The sequence below is a fragment of the Pseudopodoces humilis genome, chromosome 1 (assembly GCF_049639895.1).
Source record: "Pseudopodoces humilis isolate 2021_Gansu_Grassland_sample_001 chromosome 1, ASM4963989v1, whole genome shotgun sequence".
Classification (NCBI taxonomy): Eukaryota; Metazoa; Chordata; class Aves; order Passeriformes; family Paridae; genus Pseudopodoces; species Pseudopodoces humilis.
The window spans coordinates 7,837,017-7,863,146 of record NC_142200.1 but is presented as its reverse complement, the minus strand read 5'-3'; the positions used below and the strand labels follow the sequence as shown (position 1 = coordinate 7,863,146).

Genomic DNA, 26,130 nt, shown 5'->3' with positions numbered 1-26,130 from the left:
TGTCTGGACACCAGGTGCCCACCAAAGCCACTCTGTCACTGTCCTCCTCAACTGGACAGGGGAGAGTAAATATAACAAAAGGCTTCTGGGGCAAGAGGAGAGGTCACTCCTAAGGATCACTCCTGAGATCACTTACCAGTTACCATCAGAAGCAAAACTCTGTCACTGATGGCCGGAGCATTGGCCAATGGTGGATCTTAGACCCAGTTGGCTTTGACCCTGGTGGACATGGCGGAAGCTTCTGGCAGCTTCTCATAGAAGCCCTCCACTACCAAAGTCTTGCCACACAAACTCAATAGACTTTAAAAAGTTCTTAAAGGTCACTGAATGGAAAGGACTCACAAGCTGTGATCCAGAATCTGCAGTTTCCAGAAATACACTATGGCTAGGAAAGCCTTTTTATTAATTGGTGGAAACTTGACATTTATTTTACAGATCATGTCCATGAGGATGTGATGATGCTGATCTTGCCATTACCAGCTTGGGAACATCTGTCCTGGTGAAGAAGAGAAGGAAAGACTCCATGAGATTTTTCACTGAACACTGAGATGGCAGCAGTGCAGGGGTCAATGCCAGACTTGGCTCATGGTCATTTATCATAGATCTCTCAGGCAGAACAGAACACAGTGATAAGCAGCACAGCAAGCAGCAACAGAACAGTCATCATACCACTGGGTGTCACAGGGACAGCCGTGGGCTGGTCGCACCAGCTGCCAAGCACCCACCCAGTTGCTCCCTCACCCTGCTCTCAGCAGCACAGGGGGAGGCTGAGATGAATAAAAGCAAGAAAAAAAAAAAAACAACACCAGACACAAAGACAGGCCACTGTGAGTCTGCTGCCTGTCTGGGGCTGTCCTACGGCCACCAGCCACAGCTGTGGCACCTCCAGGACCATCTCAGTGATTGCCCTGAGTCTTTTTCTCCCTCTCACATAATCACAGTGTCACAGAACTGGTCAGCTTGGAAGGGACAGCAGTGGGTCATCTGGTTCAACGTCCCTGCTTAAGCAGGGTCATTCTAGAACACATGGCACAGGATTGTGTCCACTTGAATTAGTGGAGAGACTCCACACCCTCTTAAGGCAGTATTTCAGTGCACAGTCACTGCACACTAAAGTTCTTCCTATTCAGCTGAAACTTCCTGTGTATCAGTTTCTGCCCATTCCCTCTTGTCCTAGTACTCGGCACCACCAAGCAGAGCCTGGTCCATCCTCTTGACACCCTCCCTTCAGATAGCCCTGGATGAGGTCCCCTCCCAGCTGCCTGTTCTGGGGCTGAACCCCCTCAGCCTTTCCCAATACGAGAAATGCTTCAGCCCCTTAATTAAACACCTTCCTTTCCCTCCACTGGACAACTCCCTCCGCTCTCCTCTGTTTCTGTGCCGGAGGCTTGGCTGTGTGTGCCGGCGGCGGGGACGGCGGTGAGGCCAAGGCGATGAGGCCGTGTCAGTGTCCCCTTGCCGGTGTCCCCAGCCCGGTGTCCCCGCTCAGGCTGCGTCAGCATCTCCGTGTCAGTGTCCCCGCTCAGGCTGTGGCTGTGTCCCTAACGCTGTGTCCCCACTAGGGCTGTGTTGGTGTGGCTGTGTCAGGCTGTGTCTCCAGCCCGGTGTCCCCGGACCGGCGTCCCTGTGCCGGTGTCCCCGTGCCGGTGTCCCCATGTCGATGTGCCCAGCCCGGTGTCCCCGTGCCGGTGTCCCCATGTCGATGTGCCCAGCCCGGTATCCCCATGCCGCTGTCCCCAGCCCGGTGTCCCTGTGCCGGTATCCCCGTGCCCCTGTCCCCATGTCGCTGTCCCCAGCCCGGTATCCCTGTGCCGGTATCCCCGTGCCCCTGTCCCGATGTCGCTGTCCCCAGCCCGGTATCCCTGTGCCCCTGTCCCCATGTCGCTGTCCCCATGTCGCTGTCCCCATGTCGCTGTCCCCAGCCCGGTATCCCTGTGCCGGTATCCCCGTGCCCCTGTCCCCATGTCGCTGTCCCCAGCCCGAGGCCGTCGCTCTTTGTCTCGCTCGCCCCCGCCCCTGCGCAGTCACGTGCCGGGGGCGGGGCGCGTCGCGCGGCGGTGACGCGCGCGGGGCGCGGGCAGGATGGGGCGGTGAGGGGCGGCCGTGCCGGACAGCCCGCGGCAGCCGCGCCGGGCCCCGAGCGAGCCGAGCGGGCGGTAAGGGCCGGCAGCGCGGGGGCGGCGAGGAGGGAATGCGGAGGGAGCGTGGGCCACGGGGCTCCGGCGCCCTTCGCACGGCGATCGGGCCTGGCGGGGCGGCGCCCGCGGCTCTGCTCGCGCCGGGCCCCGCCCGCAGCCGGGGGTCCGGCGGGGCCTCCCCCGGGTGTGCCGTGCGCCGAGTCCCCGCCGGGCCGCGGCCCTCTCGCTCCGGGCCCGGCTGGGCTGCGCCCTTTGTGTCTCCGCGCTCCCGGCGCTTCCAGGGGATCCCCGCTGGAGAACGGGGGCCGGGTGTCGCTCCCCCCGCAGTGCGGGGCAGGGAGGCTCCGACCCCGCATCCCGGCACTCCCGCTCTGCGAGTGGGCTTGGCGTGGTAACAGGGAGCGCCGCAGAAAGTCGCGGTGATAGCGACAGTAGTTGCACAGAGAGGGGTTTTGTTTTGCTTTTTTTTTTTTTTTTTTGATAGTGACTGAGCTACAAAATAAAATTAGAAGCCAGTTGTGACTGAAACTCAGTGCTATGAGTGCAACTCCAGAGTGTATAGAAGGACTCAAGATGGGTTTTTGTTTATTTTTTGTTTGTGCTAATTTCATCTTACTTGTCCTTTAGGCCATGTTTATCTGTTCTTGATAAGGTAAGTTTTTGGTTTGCCTTTTCTACACCCGAGGAAAGCACACATGCTTGCTGTAGGTAAATTAAAATTTTGCTTAAAAAGAATGTGAAGGAATTACAGTCTAGTACAGTTCCAGAGATGAGCACTATAGTTTTTTCCTTATTATTTTTTACTGTTAAGGTTGACAACAGATTTTTTTTCAAAGGGAAAGAAATCTGAATAAAACTGTGTATGGATGTTTTTTTATGCCTTTTTTTGGGCCCTGACTGTATATTCTGTAAGCTAAGCAGTTAACAACAGAGTCAGGATCAAAATTTTGCATCTTTTCACCCTCTGGAATATGTTTGCTGTCAGTGACACGTTTTAAACAACATAATGTGTTTTAATGCAACTTTTTTCCTTCCTTCAAAGGTGGTGAAAAAGACAATATCAAGATGAGTAAAAAGCCTCCAAATCGTCCTGGAATCACATTTGAGATTGGTGCTCGTTTGGAGGCACTGGACTATTTACAAAAATGGTACGGAAGACTTTGTGTAGTATTTGCTGTGAGCATAATTATTTTGTGTAGTTTGTGTGCTTTGATAACTGATTATTAAAATCGGTGCACCACATGTTGACAGTTTCCACATGTGAACTTTATGAATTTCCACCAAAGTCTGCTAAAACTGTTAGCTTTTAGAAAAATATTCTCTCTTCATAAATTGAGCTGAACTTTTCTATGGATTTGTGTTTATTTGCTTTTAGTGGCTTGTGCAGCTGTAACAAGCAAAGAGCCTTTCTGGAGTAGTGTGGAATTCAGTGTCATGGCCGAGGTGGTCGGTGTGTCAATGAAGCAAACTTCATGATCAAAGACTTCTTTTGTTTTCATTTGAAGGCATGCACGGGGAGTTGTTTTGTATTCGGTTGTCACACTTGACAGGTTCACAAAACTGATTTAAAAAAAAAACAACAACACATCCTGGGTTGGAGTTCATGGGATAGGTAAGGTACAGTTGTGTTTGTGTTAAACAGCTGGAGGAATGAAGTGCTTAAAAGTGTGACTCTGCAACCACCCAGGCATATTGTGAATTCAGACTATGAAATGGAAATTGTGGGCACAAGGACTATGCTGCACAGCATGTGTATTGTGAAAGGAGCTGATCTGGTGAAATAAATTGTTAGTAAAAAATTTATTAAAGCAAGTGGGCTAATTTGTTGATGTGTACTGGCCATGCTAGTTGAGTTTGAAAACTCCCTGGTTTTGTTAAAGTAGGTGGCAGAAGTAGTTAATACTTCTACCTAGAAATTTTTTCTTAGCTGCTGTCTGTTTTATTAGGGCTAGGAAATGTAGAGGTGTGTACCTGCTTTTCTGTTGCATTCCTGGAGACCTCAGCATGTTCCTGTAAATATCTGGTCCTGTTAACTCCAAATGATGTGAGAGAGAAGTCTGTGTAGTGTTGACATGTCTGCTCCAGTATTTATGTGCTCTGTATAAAAAGTTGGGTCAAACTTTTTATTTGTAGAGCTTTGATTTTAATTATAGGAAGAGTGTTTTCTTAATGAATTGACTCTAAAGGACTCGATTTATAGAACTGTTCTTGTTCTTACCTGTTGCTGTAGACTGGGTTTTCAGCATACTGATTCTGTAACTGAATGGCAGACTAAGGAAAACATCCAAAATAGAACAATAAAACTTTTTATAGCATCTTCTGTGACTAGAGATAGTTGGTTAATGTAATCAGGTAACAAAAATTAATATGTAAAAATAGTTTAATTATATCAAAAGAATCACTTTGAATGTCCAGTATATAGTTTGTGTCAGACGTACCCACCCTTTTCTCTTGGAAGGGTTGCATGTCAGTGCTGGAGTTCTTGTCTAGGTTTGGATTCTCAGGCATGGCCAAGCTCTACAGCTGAGTTGCTGGGTGTTTTCAGAAAGAATAGAATTTATCCTGAACTTTCCAGGAATTGATTTATCATCTGTATCACCAGGAAAGCCCAGGTCAAGTTTAAATGCATGTAAACCTTTGTGGTGCCATATACAGAAGAAAGTTAATATCAAAATTTAGCAGTTGCAGCAACAATGAAAACAGGACTGTATTCCAAATGAACTTGTACTACAGAATGAACTAATAATACAAAACCAAATACCTTGTGACAGAAAATCTACTGTTGTGCTATTATTAGGGTGTCAAGGGTTGCAATGATAGTCTATGGGATTTTTTTTAGTTGGCGTTCTGTTGAATAAGGGGGTGGTGGATGTTTTTAAAATTCTTTCTATATAAAATCTATATGCATTCCTCTCATTTGCATGCAGAAATACATACTTCAAAGAAAATAAACTTGCTGAACTTACATGAAATCTGTTTATTATTTTTTAACAAAAGCCAAATTGGAGAGTATTGGTATTGCTTAGCTCAGTCTTTCTGCAAGTGACAAATTGAGAACACTTTCTGCAAAATAGCCTTTAAAAGGATTTTAATTTTTTTTCTCCATTTTCCTGAAAGCTTGCTGTCATCTAATAATCATGACTAGTTAAAATGTTAATCAAGAAAGGCTTCTAGAAGATGTAAGAAAAAATACAGTAAAGTATGTTTTTGTTTATGAGGTACTTTTGCGGGTCTTAAATTTTCAACTGTAGTATTTGCTGCATTTGAATTTGGTGTTTCATTTATGTTCTTTAAACTTTGGAGAAGTCATCTGTATTCCTTGTCTACTTATTGCTTTAAAGCCCTGTGGTTTTAAATGAAGTTTTTGCAGACAGTGTTTGGATCACTGGTGTCGTTTGTCATGTACCATGACAGAGTAGAAGGTAGCCTGGTCAAACTGGTCAGTAGAGACAGGCTGTCAATGAGCTTGTTTATTTTTGCTTTATTGTGGAGGTAACTGCAGGTGCTGCTTTATCAAGCACAGCAGTTATGCTGTTGCAGGGGATCATCTTGCATAAAGAATTTGTACCACTTGTTCTGTTGAAATTTGCTAAAGCAAACCATGAACTGCAGCTCTAATCAAAACTGATATCATCATCTGTCAGCAGATAATAGATGGGGTTCAAAATTGTAAAAGAGAAAATTATTAAGTATGTGAGATGATCAGGGGTTGGAGTGTATGACCTATGAAGAGAGAGTGAAGAAATTACTTCCTTAGCTTGGAGAAGGCTTCAGAGGTCCCACTGTCAGCCTTCCAATACCTACAGGATTTTGTACATCAACAAGACTTAGTCAAACAGGCACAAACTGAGATGAGAGATTCAGACTAAGTTCAGAGAGAATCAGTCTTTTTCCTCTTGGGACAGTCAAGCAGTGGATCAGGTCGCCTGAAGAGTTTGTCTCCAGCATGGGAGATTTTCAAGACTGGGATGGATAAAACACTGGAAAACCTGGCCTGTTGCCATAGCTGACCCTGCTTTGAGTGGGAGGTTGGACTAGAGGCTTTCTGAGGTTGCTTTCAGTTTGAATTCCCCTGTGATCTCATTGAAAAACTGATACATGTGCATACACCCTCTTCTGCCTCTTGCTGACACATCAAATGAGAAAGCAGTAGAGCTGCACATACCTGCAAGTGCTTGTCTGGGTGTAAGACAGTTCTTGAGCTGTCAGCTCCCACAAGTAGGACGCTATCCCTGCAAAGCTGATGTATTTAAAGATGCATCTCTTCCTTTTTTGATGCTTTTGTATTTTTTTTTTTTGTTCTAGCTCTCTTGGTTGTCCTGTAAGCAGCAGACACTGATTTGAAAAAAAACTACTGTTTTTCTGAGACCACAGTCTTTATTAATTTGCTCAAACTAAAGTCTTAAGTTAGGTAATGAAGCACAGATAGATGGCCCTTGTTTCTCAAATGGAAACAGCCCTCTAAAATAGGTTACTTTTCAGAACAACATTACTTCCTCTTAGTATATTTGATTATCTGGATGGATTTCCCCCCTCCTCCCCACCCAATATGTAGGAAACCTTTTCCCTGAAAGACTTTGAGAAATCTTACTTAGTACAAAATCTTACTTAGTACAGTCCTTGGTTTGGATTTCAATTGACTGGGTTACCTGGCAGGTGTTTGAAAGGGAGATGAGGACTCTGCTTTGTATTTAATGCAATATATGTATAAGAAATGTGGGGGGACCTAGAAATAAGTGTTTGCAGATTTTGCAGACACTAGAACACTATTTGTGAAAGTCAGTACAGAGGGTATTTCATTTTACATCCTCTATGAGATAGAAGGAAACACTTTCTAAACCAGTGTTGCAAAGGCAAGAAGTGTGAGTGTGTTTGTAGAATTTGTAGGTGCAAAATTGGGCAAATTTACTAATGTTTTTGTGTTCTTTTTTACAGTTTGAAATGCCTATTTTCCCATTTCACAGGGCAGTTCACCACTTTTTGGTCACTTTTTTTTTCACATCATGCCATTAACCTTTCAAAAGTGCCATCTGTGTGGCTATTAATACGTATTGAGTCCATTGGAAAAATTTGGTGTGTGTGTTTTGTTTTTTTTTTACACTGTCAAGAAGTGAAGTGGGAAGTTCTCAATTATTTTTTATTGTATAAATATTAGAACTCTGTTGTTGCCTGACCAGGGCTTTATAGTGTAAGTTTTAAAGCCATATACAATTGTAGGGTTTTCAAAAAATATTGCATAATTCCAATGGGTTGGAATCACCAAGATTGGAACCTGAGAATGGAGGGCATGCAATGTGTAAACTGGGCAGATAAATTCAGCTAACAGCAGTTCTCTTGTTCTCTCTTTGAAAAACAACCCCCCTGAAATTTGGATGTAACTTCATTTGTGATTGCTACATATTCTTTCCAGCACCTTTTTGAAAAAGCACACCCTAAATTTGCAGAATATTGATTCTTCCCATAAAAGAAACTCCTTGATTATTGAATTTCGATGTGCTGGTCTGTTTGAGGTGTTTTGTTTTGTTTTGTTTTTTGTGAAATGTGAAGACTTTCCCCTCAAGTTTTAGAGTGTGTTTTTCTGGTTTGTGCTGATGAAGTGTTGGCAAATCTGGTTCTATATCAGTTTCATTGTGATGGCTTAGTGTGGCTTACCTGCTGGGGGAATAAACCTGACTGGAAAGTGGTCTTGGCCTTAGATATTATTTTTCTTTGGTACTGTAAAGAATGATATTTGTATCCTGTTTTGCAGTATTTCTTCAAATGCCTTGAACTTCTAACTCTGTGATAGAAGGAACTTCCACATAAAATTTCTCAAGTGTGTGAGATGTAATAATCTTCATATTACTCTTTTTAGTTCATGAAATTGATTCTTTTCAGTAAAGATACAAAATTACCAAAAAGATCTTTCTGTGCAGGGGATAATTTGTAGGAGTAAGTTCTGCAATACCTATGTTCTGCTCTTTTCCACTGTGGGATCAAAGTTGTGAAATATTACTGTTTGTACATATTTGTGGCACAATGTGTGGCTAAATTTAGTAGATATTGAGGATAATAGTTTGTTGCTAAATACAGAATTGTGTTTGGGTTGCCTAATAACTAATTGCATATGTCTGGGCGGTTCCATCTCTAAGGACATATCATGGACTTTTAGAAAGATTTTGATAGCAGAAATTATATTTAGCAAAGAGAAATTAGTCTAGAGATACCTTGAGCTTCATGTCTTATCTAAAGTGATCTCTAATGAGAATTAATATTTTGCACATCTTCTTTCATTGACTGATGCTAACTTTTTCTCTTGATTTTGTATATATATATATATATAAATGTCTTGATTCTTGGCCTGCTGAATTGTCTTTATAATTTTAAATATTTGTCTCTAAACTGTGCTCTGCATTTTGCATTCCCCTCTTATGTGGTTTGCTCTTTCCAGGTCAGTGCTGTGTTCTCCTAGTTTATCCCTTCTGTTGTCTCTCACACAGTGCTTGGAATGGTGTCTTTACTGCTGCTGACCACAGAAAGCTCCTGGCCATAAGAAGGGAACGGCTGTAGGGATGTGCCATAATGATTGGAGATCTGTAGTAAAAGAATTCTCTTTCAGCTGGCTGGCCCTGAATTTTGTAAAACAACCATAGTTATGCATCACTGGTGTCTGGCATGTGATAAACCTAAAACTAAGACTGTACTGGGAAAGGGCATCGCGATTCTTGGCTTCCATTCGTTGCTGCAGCACAAGCTCTCATTTCTGATTGCTGCAAAATGAACTTTCTCCCCCATTTTCTAGTGTTTTTCCTTCTCTTCCTCTGTTAAATACCTTGTATCGTCCTTTTACTTGTAACTCCCATAGGTTACATTGTTTCTCACACACTTGCTGTAGTAACAGTAACTTTACTTTTTCCTCTGCTTTTCCTGCTTTTTCTGATGCTTAGTGTTAAGTTCTAAGTCTGAAACTGAACACTCTGGGAGATGAAAAAAATTAGAAATTTTCATAAAAAATTTCTAAGTGTAGCTGCATATGGACTTAAAAAGAAAGTATAATCAGAAGCAGGGCTTAGGAAAACCATGTCATAGCTGACTTATTTTCTTGAAGCCTTGCTCAAAGTTAAACCAGAATGTTACTGCTGGGATACAGGTTTGACCCATAAGTTTTACATTCTGTTTTAATGCAGTAGATCACCAACTTCACCATTCTTATTAGATTGTTTTTGTCAGTCTACTTTAGAGGGGGAAGAGAGGCTGATCTTACTTTTTCAAGTCTTTCAAAGAAATATCTTGAAAAAGATTTGTTTAGTGGAGTGGCAAAATAAAGTTTTCCATTTTAGACTAAGACTTTGTGGGCTTTTTTTGGAAGTTCAGCAAGAAAAAGCTGGGGTCTTAAAGAATGGGTACAAAAATATTTAGCATTTCTGAAATATATAAACTAGAGAAATGCAACAAAAGCTTGAATTGTCTCTGAATTCTGATGTGACAGTGAAATGTGCCTGCAGTAGTAACTTAGAAAATCAGAGAGATTTTCTTAATCAGCAGCTCCTAAGATATTTAAATGTTGGGAAGCTGTATATATCAGTGCAGTTGAAGAAGTAGGACAGGAGAAAAGAAGGAGCAAATTAAGAGAGACATCTTTTGTTTTAATGTGCAGGTCCAGTTACTAAGAAAGAAGGAAAGCCTGTACTTCCTGATAACTTTATTTTAGTCAGAACATAGTGTTAGATATTCCTGTAAGAGCACAATCAATATTTTGGAGAGATTATATTTAAAATTGATCATGTTGACAGGTTCCCTATATATACGTCAGTTGCTTTTCTAGCTGAAGAATTTGCAGTAGGATTGGAAATTGGTCGCCCCAGCTCTGCTCTTTTACTATTGATCCACAGTAGTATTTGGTTTGAAAAACAGGTTGTGAAAGTTAAAGATGGATGTCCTTTTCCTGTGGTCTTTCTTTTCTGTACACATGTTGTTAACTTTAGAGCAGCTGTAATATAAATGCTGGTAAAAAAAAAAAATTAGTGATGTAATTAACTTTCTTTTTTTTTTCTTTTTTTTTTTCTTTTTTTTTTTCCTTAGGAGATTCTATGCACTTTTGAATCTATTTCAATACTTCTGTGAAGGGCAGAAGGAGTTGAATTCTGCCTGATTCCAATTTTCACTGTTGTGTATAGATTCTTGAACTAAATGTTATCCAATCAATTCAGTTACTTAGCCTTTTTCAGACCTGGAGATTTTTCAGTACAAAGTGTTAGTACAACTTTCTGGAAGTTTGTAGGCACTATTATATTTAAACCAAGAAACAAACCTTTGAGACTTAGCAGTTCATGTTTAACACTCCAGGTATCCATCTCGAATTGAGAAGATAGATTATGAAGAGGGGAAGATGTTGGTGCATTTTGAACGCTGGAGCCATCGCTACGATGAGTGGATTTACTGGGACAGTAACAGGTTGCGACCTTTGGAGCGACCAGCATTAAGGAAAGAGGGGCTGAAAGATGATGAAGAATTTGTTGTAAGTGGCACATGTATTTTGTCTTAGACTTTTGTAAACTGCTTTACTTTTTTTCTACATTAAATCTCTCTAACACATAATTCTTAATATTTTTGAAAAAAATTGAAATTATTTAAGTATTAATTACTAAATTTGTTTAAAATAGGATTTTAAACCTGGAGAAGAAGTCTTAGCTCGTTGGACAGACTGTCGGTATTACCCTGCAAAGATTGAAGCAATTAATAAAGAGGGTATGTATTGCAGTAGTCCATTGGTAAGATCTGATTGAAAATGCTGTGGTGTGGATTTAGTGTGCTTAAAAAAGTAATATGACTATAAAGTTTTCCTCTCTGCTCCAATATTAAGTGAAAATGTTTTTATATATCAAATTTAGTAAAAAGTTTGGTTTTTATCTGTATCAAATTTGAAAACTGAAATTTCTCCTAGAAGACAAAATGCTTTTTTACTGTTTTTACTGTTTCACTGATCAGAAGCTCCTGTGCACAGCCTTAGGACTGTTTTGTACTATTGTTGATTTCAGTTAATGTTATATTTAAATTTTCATAATTTAGTTCTCTTTATTGAAGAAAAAAATGGAAATAGGAAGATAAAAGAACACAGATTAAATACTTCACAGTGGTGATATTCCTAATGAACATAAGAAGTTGACATTTTTACTGTAGTTTAGAGCAAATGAGGATTTGGGTGTAAGTTGAACTGTTTCCTTAGTGTGAAATTCCCATCTTAAATGTGTATTCCCATCTTAAATATTATGTAACTATTTCAGTGAGTTATGAGCAGAAGTGACTCAATAGCTTAAACATACTTGAAATTGTCAAGCTGGACAAAGAGTAACAGTATTAAAGCAGGGTTTCATTGGTGTCATTATGTATGTTTTTTTTGTTCCTCACTTGATCCTGACTAGTGGTAACACCTGGGTACTCTTGTCATACAAAATAACATGCAAAACATAAAGCTTTCATAGTAACAAGGTGTGTTTGTTTCTTAACTACTCATAGTGATTCCATCAATCATTTCTAGGAACATTCACAGTGCAATTCTATGATGGTGTCATTCGGTGTCTTAAAAGGATGCATATCAAGTCTATGCCGGAGGATGCAAAAGGGCAGGTAAGAATACTTGAAGCAGTTGCTTTGTTAGGTTTTGTGTAGTTGTTTGGGTTTTCATTGTTTGGTTTGGTTTTTTGTTTGTTTTTAATATCTTGAAACAGTAGAAGTGTCTAGTAGCACAAGTAGATTTAGATTAGATTTTATTCTAGGCCCTGCACTGCCTTGCTTCACCAGTTTATGGATGGTGCCTCAGAGTGTGCTGCTCCAGTGGCTTTGCCTCACTGAAATGTCTGGCTGCTGGACACTCCATTGCCAACTAATCTGTTCACAAAGCCTTGTCTTACAGGGTCTGCAAAACCAGGGGCATCCAATGGCTTTACCCTCTGGTGTCCTTTCAGGAAAAAAGCTTTAGCTTGTCAGCAGCCTGTGCTGCTGATTTTCTTTTTTTTTTATTTTTATTTATTCCCCACCCTCTGCCTATGTCTTTTGTTTGCTATTATGAGAGCTTTTTGCCCAAGTGTTCTTATAAACATGACTTTGGGCTTTTCCCCTCTATATCAGAGCTTTAGGGCAATCAGACAGATAAGTATTTCTTGCCTCTTATAATGTCCAGTCGCTGTTAAAGAAGAGATGCTGAGTAGAAGTTGAGGGAGACTATGAAGTAGAGGACATGATTTAGTCACTAGGCCTATCTTTACTTGTGAAAGGGAAACATTGAAAATTCTTACATGCTTTCAGTGCAAATGCCATTGCATTTATCTTGCATGGTAACTGTGTTTTCATATTTAATGAGAAATTATTCCACTGAAACTGTTTGAGACTAAATCCATGAAAACTGGTCTTTATTTGCTCTTAGTTTTCTTCAGAGTACTCCTAACTTTGCAGACTTCAAATACTTTATAATTACCATTGTAGCTATCCATATTGTGACCAGGGCAGATGGATAATTGAATTGGCTTGAAAGCATCTCCACATCCTGGCTTCCAGGGTAAAGGTAGCTGTATGGTAGGGTTGATCCTCTATGCAAGGGACACTGGAACTCAGTGCAGACATCACTGCATTATTTAAAAGATGTTTCCTGAAGGAGATTAAACTGAAATCTATAGTCACACTAACCCTGGCTTCTTGCTGTGGACTTACAGTAACTCCGTTGAACCAGTGTGTAGTATGGGTAATGTGATTGTGACCGAAAAGAAATAAGCCTTTTGTGACAGTGGAAAGAGCTCCCTAATTCTGTCCTGTGCTTTTTTAGGGAGTAATGTTGTATCTAATCTTGAGTTACTACTCTTAGGCCACAGGCAATTTCAGCTTAAAAAAAAAAATTGTAAATCCATTACTTCACAGCCATTATGTTGTCCAGACTTGTTTAGTGGCAGTCCAGCTCATCTGTTATTTCTAATTTTTCTCAGTAGTTGAGAGTTGTGGTGCCACTTATGCATCTTGGGGGTTGAATGTAGGCTGCTTCAGTGAAATCTTGAGAAGGAGTTAGGGGCACAAATTTTCACTTTCTGATGGATTTAGAATTTTTAAGTTGTCTGGATACAAGAACACCTCCAACTGTGCTTTCTGTAATGCTTATTGATAATAGCTGTAGCATTTAGTCCTGCAAAAGTAGAAATAAGCATGAAAGTCTGTGTAGCTTTCAAAGGCAGAGATATAACTTTTCTTGCAACTTCTTTTGCATATAATGCAATGGAAAATGTTTTTCTAAGTGTTTTTGTGTTATTTCAGAATAAAAACACGAACTAAGATTTGGTTGAAAATCGGTTATCTGAGACTGAGCTTTGTTTAAGCCTCAAACTCCCATGGATGGTTTTGTTTTTTGCATTATTTATTTTATAAGAAAATATTTACTAAAATTTATATAAAGCTTACAAAAATGCCAAGACTGTAAAATGATTTTAAAAATTAAATAGAGTTGTCAGATGCAACACTTTATGCTTCATTTAAACGGATAACTTGTATTTTGTGCATTTCCAAAGTAAAAAATACATTTCTGGGGATGAGCGTAAGCTTAAGTTACTTCAAGTTTTAGTACATCAATAAATTTAACAAATTTTAAGATCTTTGTGAAAGGTGTGTGCTAAACATGCAGAATTTGAATTACCTGGAGAGAGATAGAGATTAATTAATGCTTTGATTTGAGCTTAGTGTGACTCGGAGGAAGAGACTGTAAATGCTATGGCACTCCAACTATTTCTGAGTTGCAGCAGAAGTGTGTTTTAATAAGACTCAGTTGTGAGAGTAGAAAGGCAAAATTTTTAAGAGTGGAAAATACTTGTGTGTCTCAGTGCAATGAATCTTGAGACTCAGCTGGGGTTCAGATAAGCACAAATTAATCAAAATTGCACAGATCTTTGACTAATGTAGTACAGAGAGGGAAAAAAGGGATATTGAGACTGCCCTTGTGAGAGCACATATGAAATATTTGGATAACTTACTTTTTCTGTTTCATGTTTTTTGTTTTATCTTCGATGTAATCAGGCGCGCGAGAGGGAGCAGATAGCGCCGGAGCTGAGATTAGTGACGGAAATCGAACCAAAAGAAGTGAGTTTTGAGGAGGGATTTGAAGGAGAGGGAGGGGACTTGGCACACAGGAAGAGGAAGCTGAGGAAAAAGCGTGGATTTGCGAATGGGCCAGAGGAAAAAAGAAGATGTGACAGGAGACAATGTGAGCCAAGATGTAGGTGGGGCAGACTGTAGAATTGAAAGGTGAGGGTAAGGAATCCAGGCTTGATGTGGAATCAGCCAGTCAATAGATTCATATTTTATGTATGTGTATGTATGAACGTGTGGGAGTTGGAAGTTATGGTGTGACAGAGGAGGAAAAAGCAGCTGAATCTTTAGTCCTATGGAGAAGCAAAAAGGTGGTGGTTGTAGGCAGGTGAAGGGAGAGCGATGTATGTGTGAATTCTGCTATTGACGCAAGGGTTGGATTTTGGAAATTATTCTGGTTTTGCCTTCCCACTGTTGCAGGATTATAGTTACACAAGGAATATTTTAAAATACAACTTTTTTAGCCAATTGATGTGTAGGGCTGTTGAGTAATTTCTGCTGATGTATTTTTCGATCGTGTAATTTCCTGTGTTTTGATTTAGTGAATCTAATTAGCATAATGACAGTTTTCCTCAGTAGTCATAAAGTAATGCTTTGTTTTCTAACTGCTGTGGGCCATTACTATTCTCCTGTCAATTTTCTCAGCTTACTTGAAAGATGAATTTTAGTAAGAAAGAAAAAGATGGAAATACACATTTTGGATGTATTTTATTTTTTATTTTTTTATGTTACATATGTAAATGAGAAGCTCACTGAAGTGAGATACTGAGGGAAGTGGGAAATCAGGCTGGATGATGCAGAGTAAGTGGTTCCGAGTTACACAACTGCTTTCAATAGGGAGACAATATCAGGAAATGAAAGAAAAGTAGGGAAAACTTCTTTTAGAAGGATTTTGCTTTTACTCCATTAATTTCTGATGTGTTCATATTTGGGCCCTTGGCTTTGTATGATCTGGGAATTTGTCCTACTATTAAAATTTGTATCTAGTTTCTGTGATATATATAATATTTAGTGTCCTGCTATTACGGTTGATAGAATAGATATACTGTTAGCCTGAGGGAGATTTCAGAATTTATTGTGCTTTAGGATCCCACTATTATTCCTCAATTGTTTTGTTAATTTTTTAGTAAAAATTCTGAAAAAGACACAAATGTATCTTTTTGAAGGCAGAATTCCTGTGCACTACAAAAGAAATATAGTCACCTTAGAATCTTAGATGCTAAATAATTCTCACATGTCGGGACCTGTGCTGCTGAGCAGTCACTCAACAGGAATTCAAGGTTAAAAAGCAGGCATTAACTGTCACTTTAGTGCCTGTATGTTTAGTTCAGAGCCAAAACAAAAATGGACCCACAGTTTCTGAACAATTTAGATTCACAAAATTGTTTTAAGTTGGAAGGAACCTCTTGATATAATCTTGTCCATCCTAATTGGTCAAGGTTCTCTTCATTGAGTTTAAATTTACATGTTAATCTAGGAAAAAAAGTATAACTGTCATCATAATGAGTGTGTCTCTTTGGCTTCTAAATGTTCAACCTTTGTTTCATTGTTATGTGTCTTTCTACTGTAAGCTCCATGTTGTAAGAACAGTATCTGAACAGTGGAATAAAATACAAAGAAAACCAGGAAACACCTTTCCATGTTGCACTTAGACAAGGCTACTTGGTTCAGCATTGTCTTTTGAACCTTGATATCTTCTGAAAGTTTTTGATCCCAGGGTGCTTAGCTTGATTGAAAATTAGGGTGCCCTTTAGAACATATTTTCATGCAGGCTGCATTACTTCCCCTTCCCACTTTTATCATAACATCTAGTCTCCAGCCATGTTACTGATCCTCTTCATCCCTTGGCCAGGGTACAGTGTAAGACTCCTACTCTCAAGTCTCCTAATTCCTCACCACCACAAATAGCTCAATCCTTTTTATGTCCTGCTGGATGGCTAGGGCTCTGGATGGACTGGAATAGGTATGCTCGTTTTGGCTGGCCAAGAGAGAGTTGTGTGCTTTTGACTGACAATGCAGCTGGCAGTTAGACACACTCGTTTGTGCTGGCATGTCACCAAGTGGCCTCAGTAGTTGCCTGTTGTGTGAGCATTGCCAAAGTGCTTCCAAATTTTGCTGCAGTGTAATGTGTGTGTGTCTGCATCTTGCATTGAAAATGTGGACATGTAACACTTTATCTTAGAGGAATCAAAACTGTTGTTGTTTCTAAATATATAAGTTGGTGCAAAGAAGAAGCATAATCCATATAAAGTAATGATTTAAAAGTATTGAGCTATGGAAAAGGAAAAGCATAATGCAAGGAGAATTAACACTGTGTTATGATTTCCTCATATGTCAAGGCAAAGAAACCCTCAGCAGAACAGAAACTTGAAAGACTTATATCTAACGAGTGGGGAAAAGGTTGCATTGGAACAAGATCTGTAAAATCAAGCTACTTTAGATATCTTGTGTGATGACATAACAGCAAGGAGATATTCCAGAGAAAAACAGTTGGGGAAAAAAAAAATACTATTTTTAAAGCACTCATGGGTAACTAGACAAAAGGTGTTTTTCATATTTTTTTTTTGTGTGTGTGGTAGTGCTTGTAATTCAGAGCACTCAGATGCTTAATTCTGTCTGGTTGATCATTTCTGCTGCCTTCTATATTGCACACAATTTCTCCACAGAAGAGTCCTGTACCTCAGTGTTATAGAAAATTCAAAAAAATACTTCAGTCAAAAGGATCAAGTTACAATTTTTGCAGTCAGATTGATCCCTGATATTCAGGATCAAGACTCCTGTCAGGAGTCTCATGTCAGGACTCCCAACATAAGACAGGAGTCTCATCGCTCTGAACTAATGGAAGGAGCTTGGCTCAGCCTAGGAAGCTCTTTCCATTGGCTTGTAGGGAAGCTTGACTTGGTCTGAATGCCAAAACGTAGATTAGATTGGGATGTATTCACCCCTTGAATGTTTCTGTATGGTACAAATAAGCAATTACACAAAATGACACTTAATTACCATAAACATAGATAGTGAAATTCAGTCATATTATAGAGTACTTTATTGGAGTTAGTGGGTGAAACCTGTAATATGTCATACAAAAAGAGTAAAAGAGTCTGTAGTTGCTCTATAAACAAAGGTGTAATGAGACAGGAGTTATCCCTGGCTTATCAATTTAGTTCAGGAGGAATTCCATGCAGCTGGACGCGGCTTTGAGGCTATTGTAGCTTTGTATAATAGATCAACAACTATGGAATTGTGTGTTTCAGAGCCAGAAGGGTAAGAAAAATATCAGTCTTCTGGGATTGGGAGCTTCTGGGTTTCTAAAGCAATGACACAAAAGTAGTTTAACAGGGAGTGTGTACCAACCAGAATTCTATATACAGTGGGATTTGAAAGATTTTTTTTTTTTTTTTCTTTTTGTCCATGTGGCACACTGATAATGCTTCAAATCCATTTGGACAATTTGGGAAAGTCGGTTTTATCACTCTTGAGTAATAACTGTAAAAATAAATTGAATTTCATTTGAACATTTCTATATAAAGCTCACTGGGTTTATGAGTATTTTCTGTTTGAGTCTTAGGCACTTTATAATACTTACTCACCATTTTTTCCTTTTTGGAGGATTGGATAGCTTTGGTCAAAGCTGCTGCTGCAGCAGCAGCCAAGAACAAAGCAGGAAGTAAACCTAGAACCAGTGCAAACAGCAATAAAGATAAAGAGGACAGAAAATGGCTAAAAGTCCCTTCAAAAAAGGAAGAAACCTCAACCTCTACAATCATGCAGGAAGTCCAAAAAAAGGAAGAGGAGCCTACATCTAGTGACACATTTGGTAAAAGCACATTCTATAAATACATCTGTAAATTGGTTTTTCTGTAGTGTTGAACTTCTGTTGCTAATTTTGCAGTTAAGTAATAACCAATATTTCTAGAGGAAAATGTCTCATTTGCTGTTATGATAACTTTCTGATACATAATCGTAGTTGGTTCAGAAACTATTTTTATCAGATAAATCTAGTTCAGTCAGCATTTACTGCTTGTGATAAACTTCTGACTAGCTTTATCAAGAGCAGAACATAGCTTTTTATTGATTTCATTGTATAGTTTAGTTGCTATTCCTGCATCTTCTCTTACCTGTGATATAATCCCTGATCTCGTTTTAAGAAAAAATTCCTATATGCATGACATACCCATATTCAAGGCTGTTTGAAACTGTATCTGAGTTGATAAGATCTGTTCATTTTAAGTCTTTAATGCTTATTTCTCATTCAGTAAAAATTACCAATTTTGAGATAATCTCCATTTATTGTTTTATTATGTAATTCTAGATCTTCAGAATGTGTCTTTTTCCTTTTTTATAAACATTTAAAGTTTCTTTACTAAGATATTTAAAATATTCTAGTAGCAATTCTGAAGTATTTAAATGTTTTGGGTATTATGCATTTATTAAATGTGAGTTAATGAGGTTTTTCTTATGTTTAGAAGTAGGATTTCCTGTAGTGGATGTTCCAAAGATGGCCTTTGTGCAGGCAGAGAGCACTTTATCACACAAGAGGAAAAGTAATCTAGGCAACTCATTTCAGGCAAAGAGAGCTCGCCTAAACAAGATCACTGGTAAAAGACTTTTTTTGTTGTTGACTTTGTTTTTAATGAAGTGAAATATTCATGCTTATAAAGAAAATATTGAAGTAGGTTGCATAGAAGCACATTCGTAAGGCAGATGGTCACTGCAGTATGTAATTGTTTAGAATTTTAGAGGAATTCATAAATGGTGAAATCTACCTGGTTCATAAATTGGTTGAAGACTGTACTTGGTCTTTTTAGTTTTTTAGTATAGTAGCCATCCTGAATTGATTAATTTCTTGAGCATATTTTACCTCTAAATGTAGAGTTTTCTCCATTATTGGGTGACTTTGGGTTTATAGAACTTCTTAAGATTGTAATGAATTGCATACTACCACTGTAAATTAAAGCTATGGTTAGCTGTGGAGAAACAGAAAATATTTTTTCTTAAAGTGAAAATGTTGCTAAAAAGAGTTTCTCATTTAGAAATACACATCCCTACAAATTGAAACTATGAAGACCTGATTTTTTTTTTCAGTGTCTAAATTCCCTACCTTTATTGCTCAAAGGTATTAATGGAAAACAGGGATGTTACTACAGAATACATGCTATACAACAGGAAATTAAATAATTTATCTTTAACAGTTGAAAAATGCATTTATTCCAGAATTTAATAGAAATTTACTTGACTTTGAAAAACTTATTTCAATTTATATTCCTCTAAATAAGATTATTGTGCTGCTAGCTTTGATCCTGTCAGTATTTAGGAAAAAGTTTTATGTTTGTACCTGTGCTGGGAAAGTATCAGATGCATTTCAGAAGCAAAAGGGTTGGAAAAAGTTGTGAAGTCCCTCCATTAACAGAGGAGCCCTTGGACACACTGTAAGAGAGAAATTCATTCCACTCATTATTCTAGTCCATAATATTTCATATGAAGGCTGGTAAACTTCTCTGTGCTACAAACGAGAGGGGCTTTTTTTGTTAGGATTTTTTTGGAAGTAGATAAAAATTCTTACTTGTTTCTATAAAACAAAAATAATCTAATTTGCTAAATTGCATAGTGAGAGTTTTTATTAGTACTTGTTTTGGCTTCTCCAGCCTTGCGTTGGTCTGCAGTGGAGGATGTTTAGTCAGTTTTCTTATGAGAGTGGTTCTGTTTCAGTCTGTTGGTCAGTAAAAATAAAATGTCCCAAATCATGGAATGATTTGGTCTGGAAGGGGTCTTAACATTCACCTACTTCCAACTTCGCTGCCATGGGCAAGGACACCTTCCACTAGATCTGGTTGCTCAAAGCCCCATCCAACCTGGCCTTGAACACTTCCTGGGATGGGACATCCACAGCTTCTCTGGGCAACCTGTGCCTCACAACCCTCATAGGACAGAATTTCCTCCTCGTATCTAATCTAAACCTACTCTCTTTAAGTTTGAATCTATTCCCTTTTGTCCTATCATGACATGCCCCTTCTCCAGCTCTCTTGTAGACCCCATTTAGGCACTGGACTATAAGGTTTCCCTGGAGCCTTTTCTTCTCCAGGCTGTACAATCCCAATTCTCTCAGCCTTTGCTCACAGGAGAGGTGCTCCAGCCTTCTGACCAGCTCTGGGTGCCTCCTCTGGGCTCATGCCAGCAGGTCCTTCCTGTGTGCTGGGACCCACGAGCTGGACACAACAGTGCAGGTGGGATCTGAACAGAGCAGAGGGGCAGAATCACCTCCTTCATCCTGCTGCCCACAGTGGTTTTGATGCAGCCTAGGAAAGTGTTGGCAGCTCATATCCAGCTTTGCATCTGCTGTCCAGCTTTTGATCCAAGAGGGAATGGAAAGAAACTGTTCTTTTTGTACAAAGGAAGCAGTCTATAAAAACCCATCTTCTGCCTCCAGGATTGTCATTCCCAGAAGGCTCCTTCTTTGGTTCCAAGTTTTGTTAATAGATGTCAAATTTCTCAGCCCCATTTCTACTCTCCTTTCCCATACTACATACATTTTCAGTTAAGTTCCAATTTAATTGCTGCCATGAGCAGTAGTAAAGATACAGAGACTAGAAATGTATACTGACAGAGCCCTGTTAATTTCTTTCCAATAGGAGTTAGTAGCAGAGATATCAAAAGCAGCTGAAAAACCTTTACCTTTAGAAATTGTATTTGCCTGTGGATAGATTCTTATTATCTCAGGAGAATTATGAGAATCATAGCAGTGAGACAGGTTCATACAGACTGATCAAACCATGATTTTGCAGCCATTTGACTGTGTTACCATTTTAAAAACAGTGTGTCTGTCTCCACAAGACATACTTGGCTAGCAGACAATGTGTTACCTTTCAGTGAAAGTATATTAATCCTTTACAAGATGAAATTTGTCATGCCTTGTAGATACTTCATGTATCTGTTCTCAAATTAACACACTTCCTCAGTACATACCATAGAAAGTCTTTTATAACAGTACATTTTGAAAATGTGACTGCTAATGATCAAACGTTTTCTTGCCACATGTTCTTTGTTATGCATTAAATAGTCATACATACAATATACAATATATTGTATATCAATATATACTTGCATTGTGTCATTTTTGTCTCCAGCACAAGCTTTTAGATTTGAAGGAAGGTTGAGAATCATGCTGGTGTACTCATCAGAGTGTCTACAAAATAATCAAAGCATTCTAGTTGTTAGGAAAACATTTACTGGGTTCTCATGGTTGTACTGGGGAAATAGTGCAAAACACTATTGCAGGAGGTTGTATGAAGGGAACTCTTCCCTACGTTTTAGTTCAGCATTCAGCGTTTGATGCAGAAGGGTCTTCTTGTCTGCCACAAGGCCCACAGCTGCATCAGGTGTTCTTTGCTCACCATTCAACAAAATAAAGTTGCTTCCTTTACCCCTTCTTTTGCTACTAGCACTGGTAGCAACTACATTTCCCAAAGGTGAGGAATACCTCCTGCTAAGCACATATTGATGTCATTTTCCAATCAGTTTCTGCCTCTGTTGGAATGTTTGCTTCCACGTCTTCTCCTGCTGTGTTGGTACCTAAAACCAGGTAATAGCTGCAGTGAGCTTGCAGAATAAAACATTCCCGGTTCACTATGCCACTCCCTGTTTTGCTTTCTTAGATGCTTTTACAGACAGAGGGTGCTGAACCTGTAGTCCTGGTTTGCAGTAGCTTTTGAGATTGCTTTGTCCTGCAGGCTTGGGGCCTGGTTAGAAAAAACACTTCATGGGGTAGAGAAAAAGGAAATCATAAGGATTATATACATTGGCAGATCTGAATCTAGATTCATTTGATAGCTTGAATTTCTGAGCAGGGATCATCCAGCTAGAACGAAAAATTGAGAATCTGAGAATGCTCTGGGTTGGAAGAGACCTTAAAGGTCATATAATTTCAACATTATCCACTAGACCAGCTTTCTCTAAGCCCCATCCAGACTGGCCTTGAATTCCCCCAGGAATGAGGGACTCTTCTCTGGGGAACTGGTGGCTTACAGAACCGTAAACGCATCCATAAACTGTAGCTTGTTTTTTTTGTATTTAAAATTCAACTTCATTTGATTTTGAAAATTATTTTGTGCTTTTTTATATAAATGCATGATGGCAAAGATAAAGAACCCTGCGATTTTTGCAGCTTGATTTAAATAAGATAATTTGAGTTAAAAATGTTTATTTAAGTCCATAAGACCCAAATCTATTTTGTAGTCTAATGCAGAATTAAAATCTTACCTGATAATTTTATTGGTTTTTATCTAATAGGATTAAGTAAGTTTCTACTTTTCAGTTAACCTAAACTAAAACATAACTTAATCCAACATAAATAGTAAATGAGTTAAAGCACTTGGTGTTTATTGTTGAATGCTGAATTTTTTAATTTTTATTTTAATGTCTTGAACAGTTCCTCAGAGCCCAGACTTCACTAATTTATAATTCCTTGGACATTCTGACCTTTAAATTAATTTTGGCCATATGAAAATTTTTAAGGAATGTAATAGCAATTCTCTCTGAATTTGTCAAGTTATTTTTGAGGACTTCAACTCCTCACTCCCAATATTGATGTTCCCAGAGATTATAATAGCAATTTTTATTCAGATTTATATTTTTTAGGTTTTATCAGTTCTCTGTTTTCTTAATCATGTAGAACTTCTTCTGTCTCTGCATTGTTAGACAATTAAAGTTGTGTGAGGTACAACTGAAGCTATTCCCATATGCTTTGCTGACAGAAAGCTTTCTTGTATTTATAATCCCCTTGTCTTTACAGATTTTTTGTAGTAGTGATATTGTACATAAGTTTGTAAATAAAGTTACATATTCTAATATATTATTTGCTCCCAATATGGTCATCTTATTGAGGTAATTTGGGAGCTCCACTACTAGGAATGTTTGTTTGGAAATTAAATCCCTTGTTGTATTATGTTTAAGAAAGGTTTGCATCTGTTATAGTTAAGAAGTAGTAGTAATGTGAATTTCTCAAAGACTGGAAATGGGAGAAAGAGAAAGAGAAAAGTTTTGTAAATAATTCTGATTTCAAAATTTATTTCTGTGTCATATGTTTGGTTTTAAAGCTCAAGTGCTTGGGCTTTGGAAGGATGGCAAGACTTTATTTTAGAATTGATAATTTTATTTTCTTCTTGTCAGTAAATATGCCAAGGAAATGCTTCCTATATAAGCATGCTATTGTTGGAATGTCCTGTAACTTTTTGGTTTTTCTAATTTAAAGTGGTCAGCTTTGTGTGGAGCCATTTCAGAAGGACTCATTTTGTAGATTTGTGCAGTTCATATTTCTTGTCTCAATATTTTGCTTCTTTTTCTACAAATTCTTGTTGTAAGGTACTTCTAACTAAAAATATCTGCAACTTTTCTCTTAAGGTTTATTGGCATCCAAAGCTGTTGTTGCAGATGGTGCTGAAAAAAAGGAAGGCAACAAAGAAACAGCTCCAGTCCTGGAGCAGGTATGAAATGGTAGAGTTTGATTCTTTTGCAAAGTTCCCACTGGAGTGTGCCATGGAGATGTAGTACCTACAACATTAAAAATTTCCCCTTCAGATATAACAGGGAACTGAAAATTTCTTATGTTTACATTTCTGGCAGAGCCAGAAATATGTAATTTAATTGTCTCTAAACACAGTGTTGACTTGAATTTCAATAATGAGCTTTTGTGTTAGAAAACTAACAGAAAACAAAATAAAGTCTCCGTGTAACAAATGTGAGGAGACCAGTGTCCCAAGGTCCAGTTTTATAGCTGGAATGACAACTGGCTTAGAAACAGGCCCTTACACAAATTTGATTTGTGTTTGAAACAGGGTTTTTGACATCGCATAGAACTTCTTTTAAAAGAAGTTTCTTTTATATTGTAAGAATTTGGTGTTGTAGGCTTGTATGTGTTTTATGAACTGCTCAATGAGCCATACATTTTGCAAGGGTGTGTATTTTAATAAATACAAAAAAGAAACTTTTAAATAATGTTAAGGGTCTGATTTTTAAACCTGCATATTGGCAGGATATGGAGGCTGCCGTTTTGTCTTTGGCTTGTTGCACTGTGTTCAGGCATTGCTTGACTCCGAGCTGTGCATTGTCTTGCACTTTTAAAGGGCTGAATGCCTGAGCATGGTAAAGCAAGCTAAGGATGAACAGTAGTCTTGATTCAGGACATCTTTGTTTTCCACTTATTTAAATCAGAGCCTTAATGTATCTTTAATACAGCTTTTTTGTATGCATTTTCATTCTCCTTTAACAGCAGCATTTGAACAAAGTAGCCTTGCTGCCTGCAATTCTTTAACAAGCACTTCTGTTCTTTAGCCCCGGCACACTCTATGAACAGTCCCTACCCCAAACCTGATTTGATATTTTGGTTGTACTGGTTCTTTAGAGCTGATATATAATTGCATTGCTCTGGTTTTTCCATTGATGCTGCATTGGATGAGAGTCAATGGAACCTGATTTTCTGTTTTTGATGCTGTCACTGTCAGGGCCAGCAGAGCCACTGCAGTACCGATGCATTGACCGATAGTTTGCATAAAGGTTTACAGTGTACTGACATGACATTCCATTTCTCAAATTTTTGCATATTAAAGATGCTATGATTTTCTTGCTACTGTGTGTATATTTTCAATGTGCAAAAAACTGTGAAATGGCTTACAGCATGTTGTTTTTGGAAGAATCATTACAATGTAAATCTTGCCATGCAGAATCCCATTGCGGTAAATGGGACTTTGTGGTTTACATAGACTGTGTATGCAACAGTATAAACTGCAGTGCATATTTACTATAACCTTTTTGTTATTTCTTAGACTTAGTAACTCGGCTGTTCCTGTTTTATTGATCAGATATAAAAAACAGATGTCTCTGTCATTGTTTACATGCTAATGGTCTGAAAAACCTCATTTTTTTTGGAAATAATAGTTAAGCTCCTTTAAAGAGGCATCTAAATTCCCAAATTGCCCTATTCATTTGCATCTAACTAAAACCAGAAACCTTACAAACATTTAAATGATTGACTGTGGGAAGGAAATGTTTTGAGCTTAAAGCTTTTTTTGCTGAGTTCCTGCCCAAAATGAAATTAAAATGGCCGAGTTATAAACCTCCCTAAAAGGTTTTCCGATAACGAAGCTGACATTCCGTAGAGGCTTTGTCTGCTACTGCTATAAAATTGAATGGATGAAATATCTTGTAGGTTTTTTTAATAATGTAATACAGAATATGGTAGAAATATTCAGGCCAATAGCCGAAAACTGACTCTGTTGATGCAAGTTTTTGTTTATATTTATACATTTTTAGTTTACAGTTGTCTTAAACCCAAAACCTCAGACAATTAGTTGCAGATACAGTAGTTTATTTAATTGTATTAGGGTATGTCATGTTATATTTCCTTTTGACCAAGACCTGAGTAGATGGATAACATTAATTCATTAAGGTTTTTAATGTTAATTTGTCCTGTTAAGAGGTTAAGCACCTTATCAAAATCTTAATTTAATTTTTTTAATCTTGTTTAAATAACTTTGTAATTTGAAAGTAATGGATGCTGTAGTATGTCTTTCACATCTGTGAAGATGAACAATAAAATTGTTTATTTACAAGTTACGACTCTAATTAATTTCTGGTAATACCTCTCATAACCAGCATAGGTATACTCTACAGTTCATGGAATATTTTATTTAAATGAATAAACTGCACTTAGTATGTGTGTAATGGAGTTATTCAAGGTAGAACTGATGTCTGCTGAATGGGATGTTTTGCACCGGATCATTACAGGGATACTCCCAGCGAGCCGTTCATGTAGCATTCAGGGGTGCCCTTTTACAGACAGAATGTGCACTTGTGGGGTTTTGTTTTGCCTTTTTTTTTTTTTTTTTTTGTTTTTCCTCCA

The 26,130-nt window shown here is 38.5% G+C and overlaps 1 protein-coding gene across 3 annotated transcripts in view; it reads left to right on the top strand.

The window, feature by feature from the left end:
- The first annotated feature begins 2,056 nt into the window (after nt 1–2,056).
- The window catches only part of PHF20L1 (PHD finger protein 20 like 1), a 57,241-nt gene continuing 33,167 nt past the window's right edge, over nt 2,057–26,130 (top strand). For 2 of the 3 annotated variants that reach the window (XM_088051572.1, XM_088051579.1), the window contains exons 1-9: nt 2,057–2,156; nt 3,181–3,286; nt 10,464–10,635; nt 10,781–10,865; nt 11,656–11,744; nt 14,169–14,231; nt 17,847–18,054; nt 18,704–18,835; nt 23,634–23,716. In XM_088051572.1, the coding sequence (XP_087907698.1) occupies nt 3,204–3,286; nt 10,464–10,635; nt 10,781–10,865; nt 11,656–11,744; nt 14,169–14,231; nt 17,847–18,054; nt 18,704–18,835; nt 23,634–23,716 (915 nt within the window). In that variant the 5' untranslated portion in view covers nt 2,057–2,156; nt 3,181–3,203. The remainder of the gene's footprint in view (nt 2,157–3,180; nt 3,287–10,463; nt 10,636–10,780; nt 10,866–11,655; nt 11,745–14,168; nt 14,232–17,846; nt 18,055–18,703; nt 18,836–23,633; nt 23,717–26,130) is intronic. The other variant, XM_014255486.2, reaches the window with a different exon arrangement.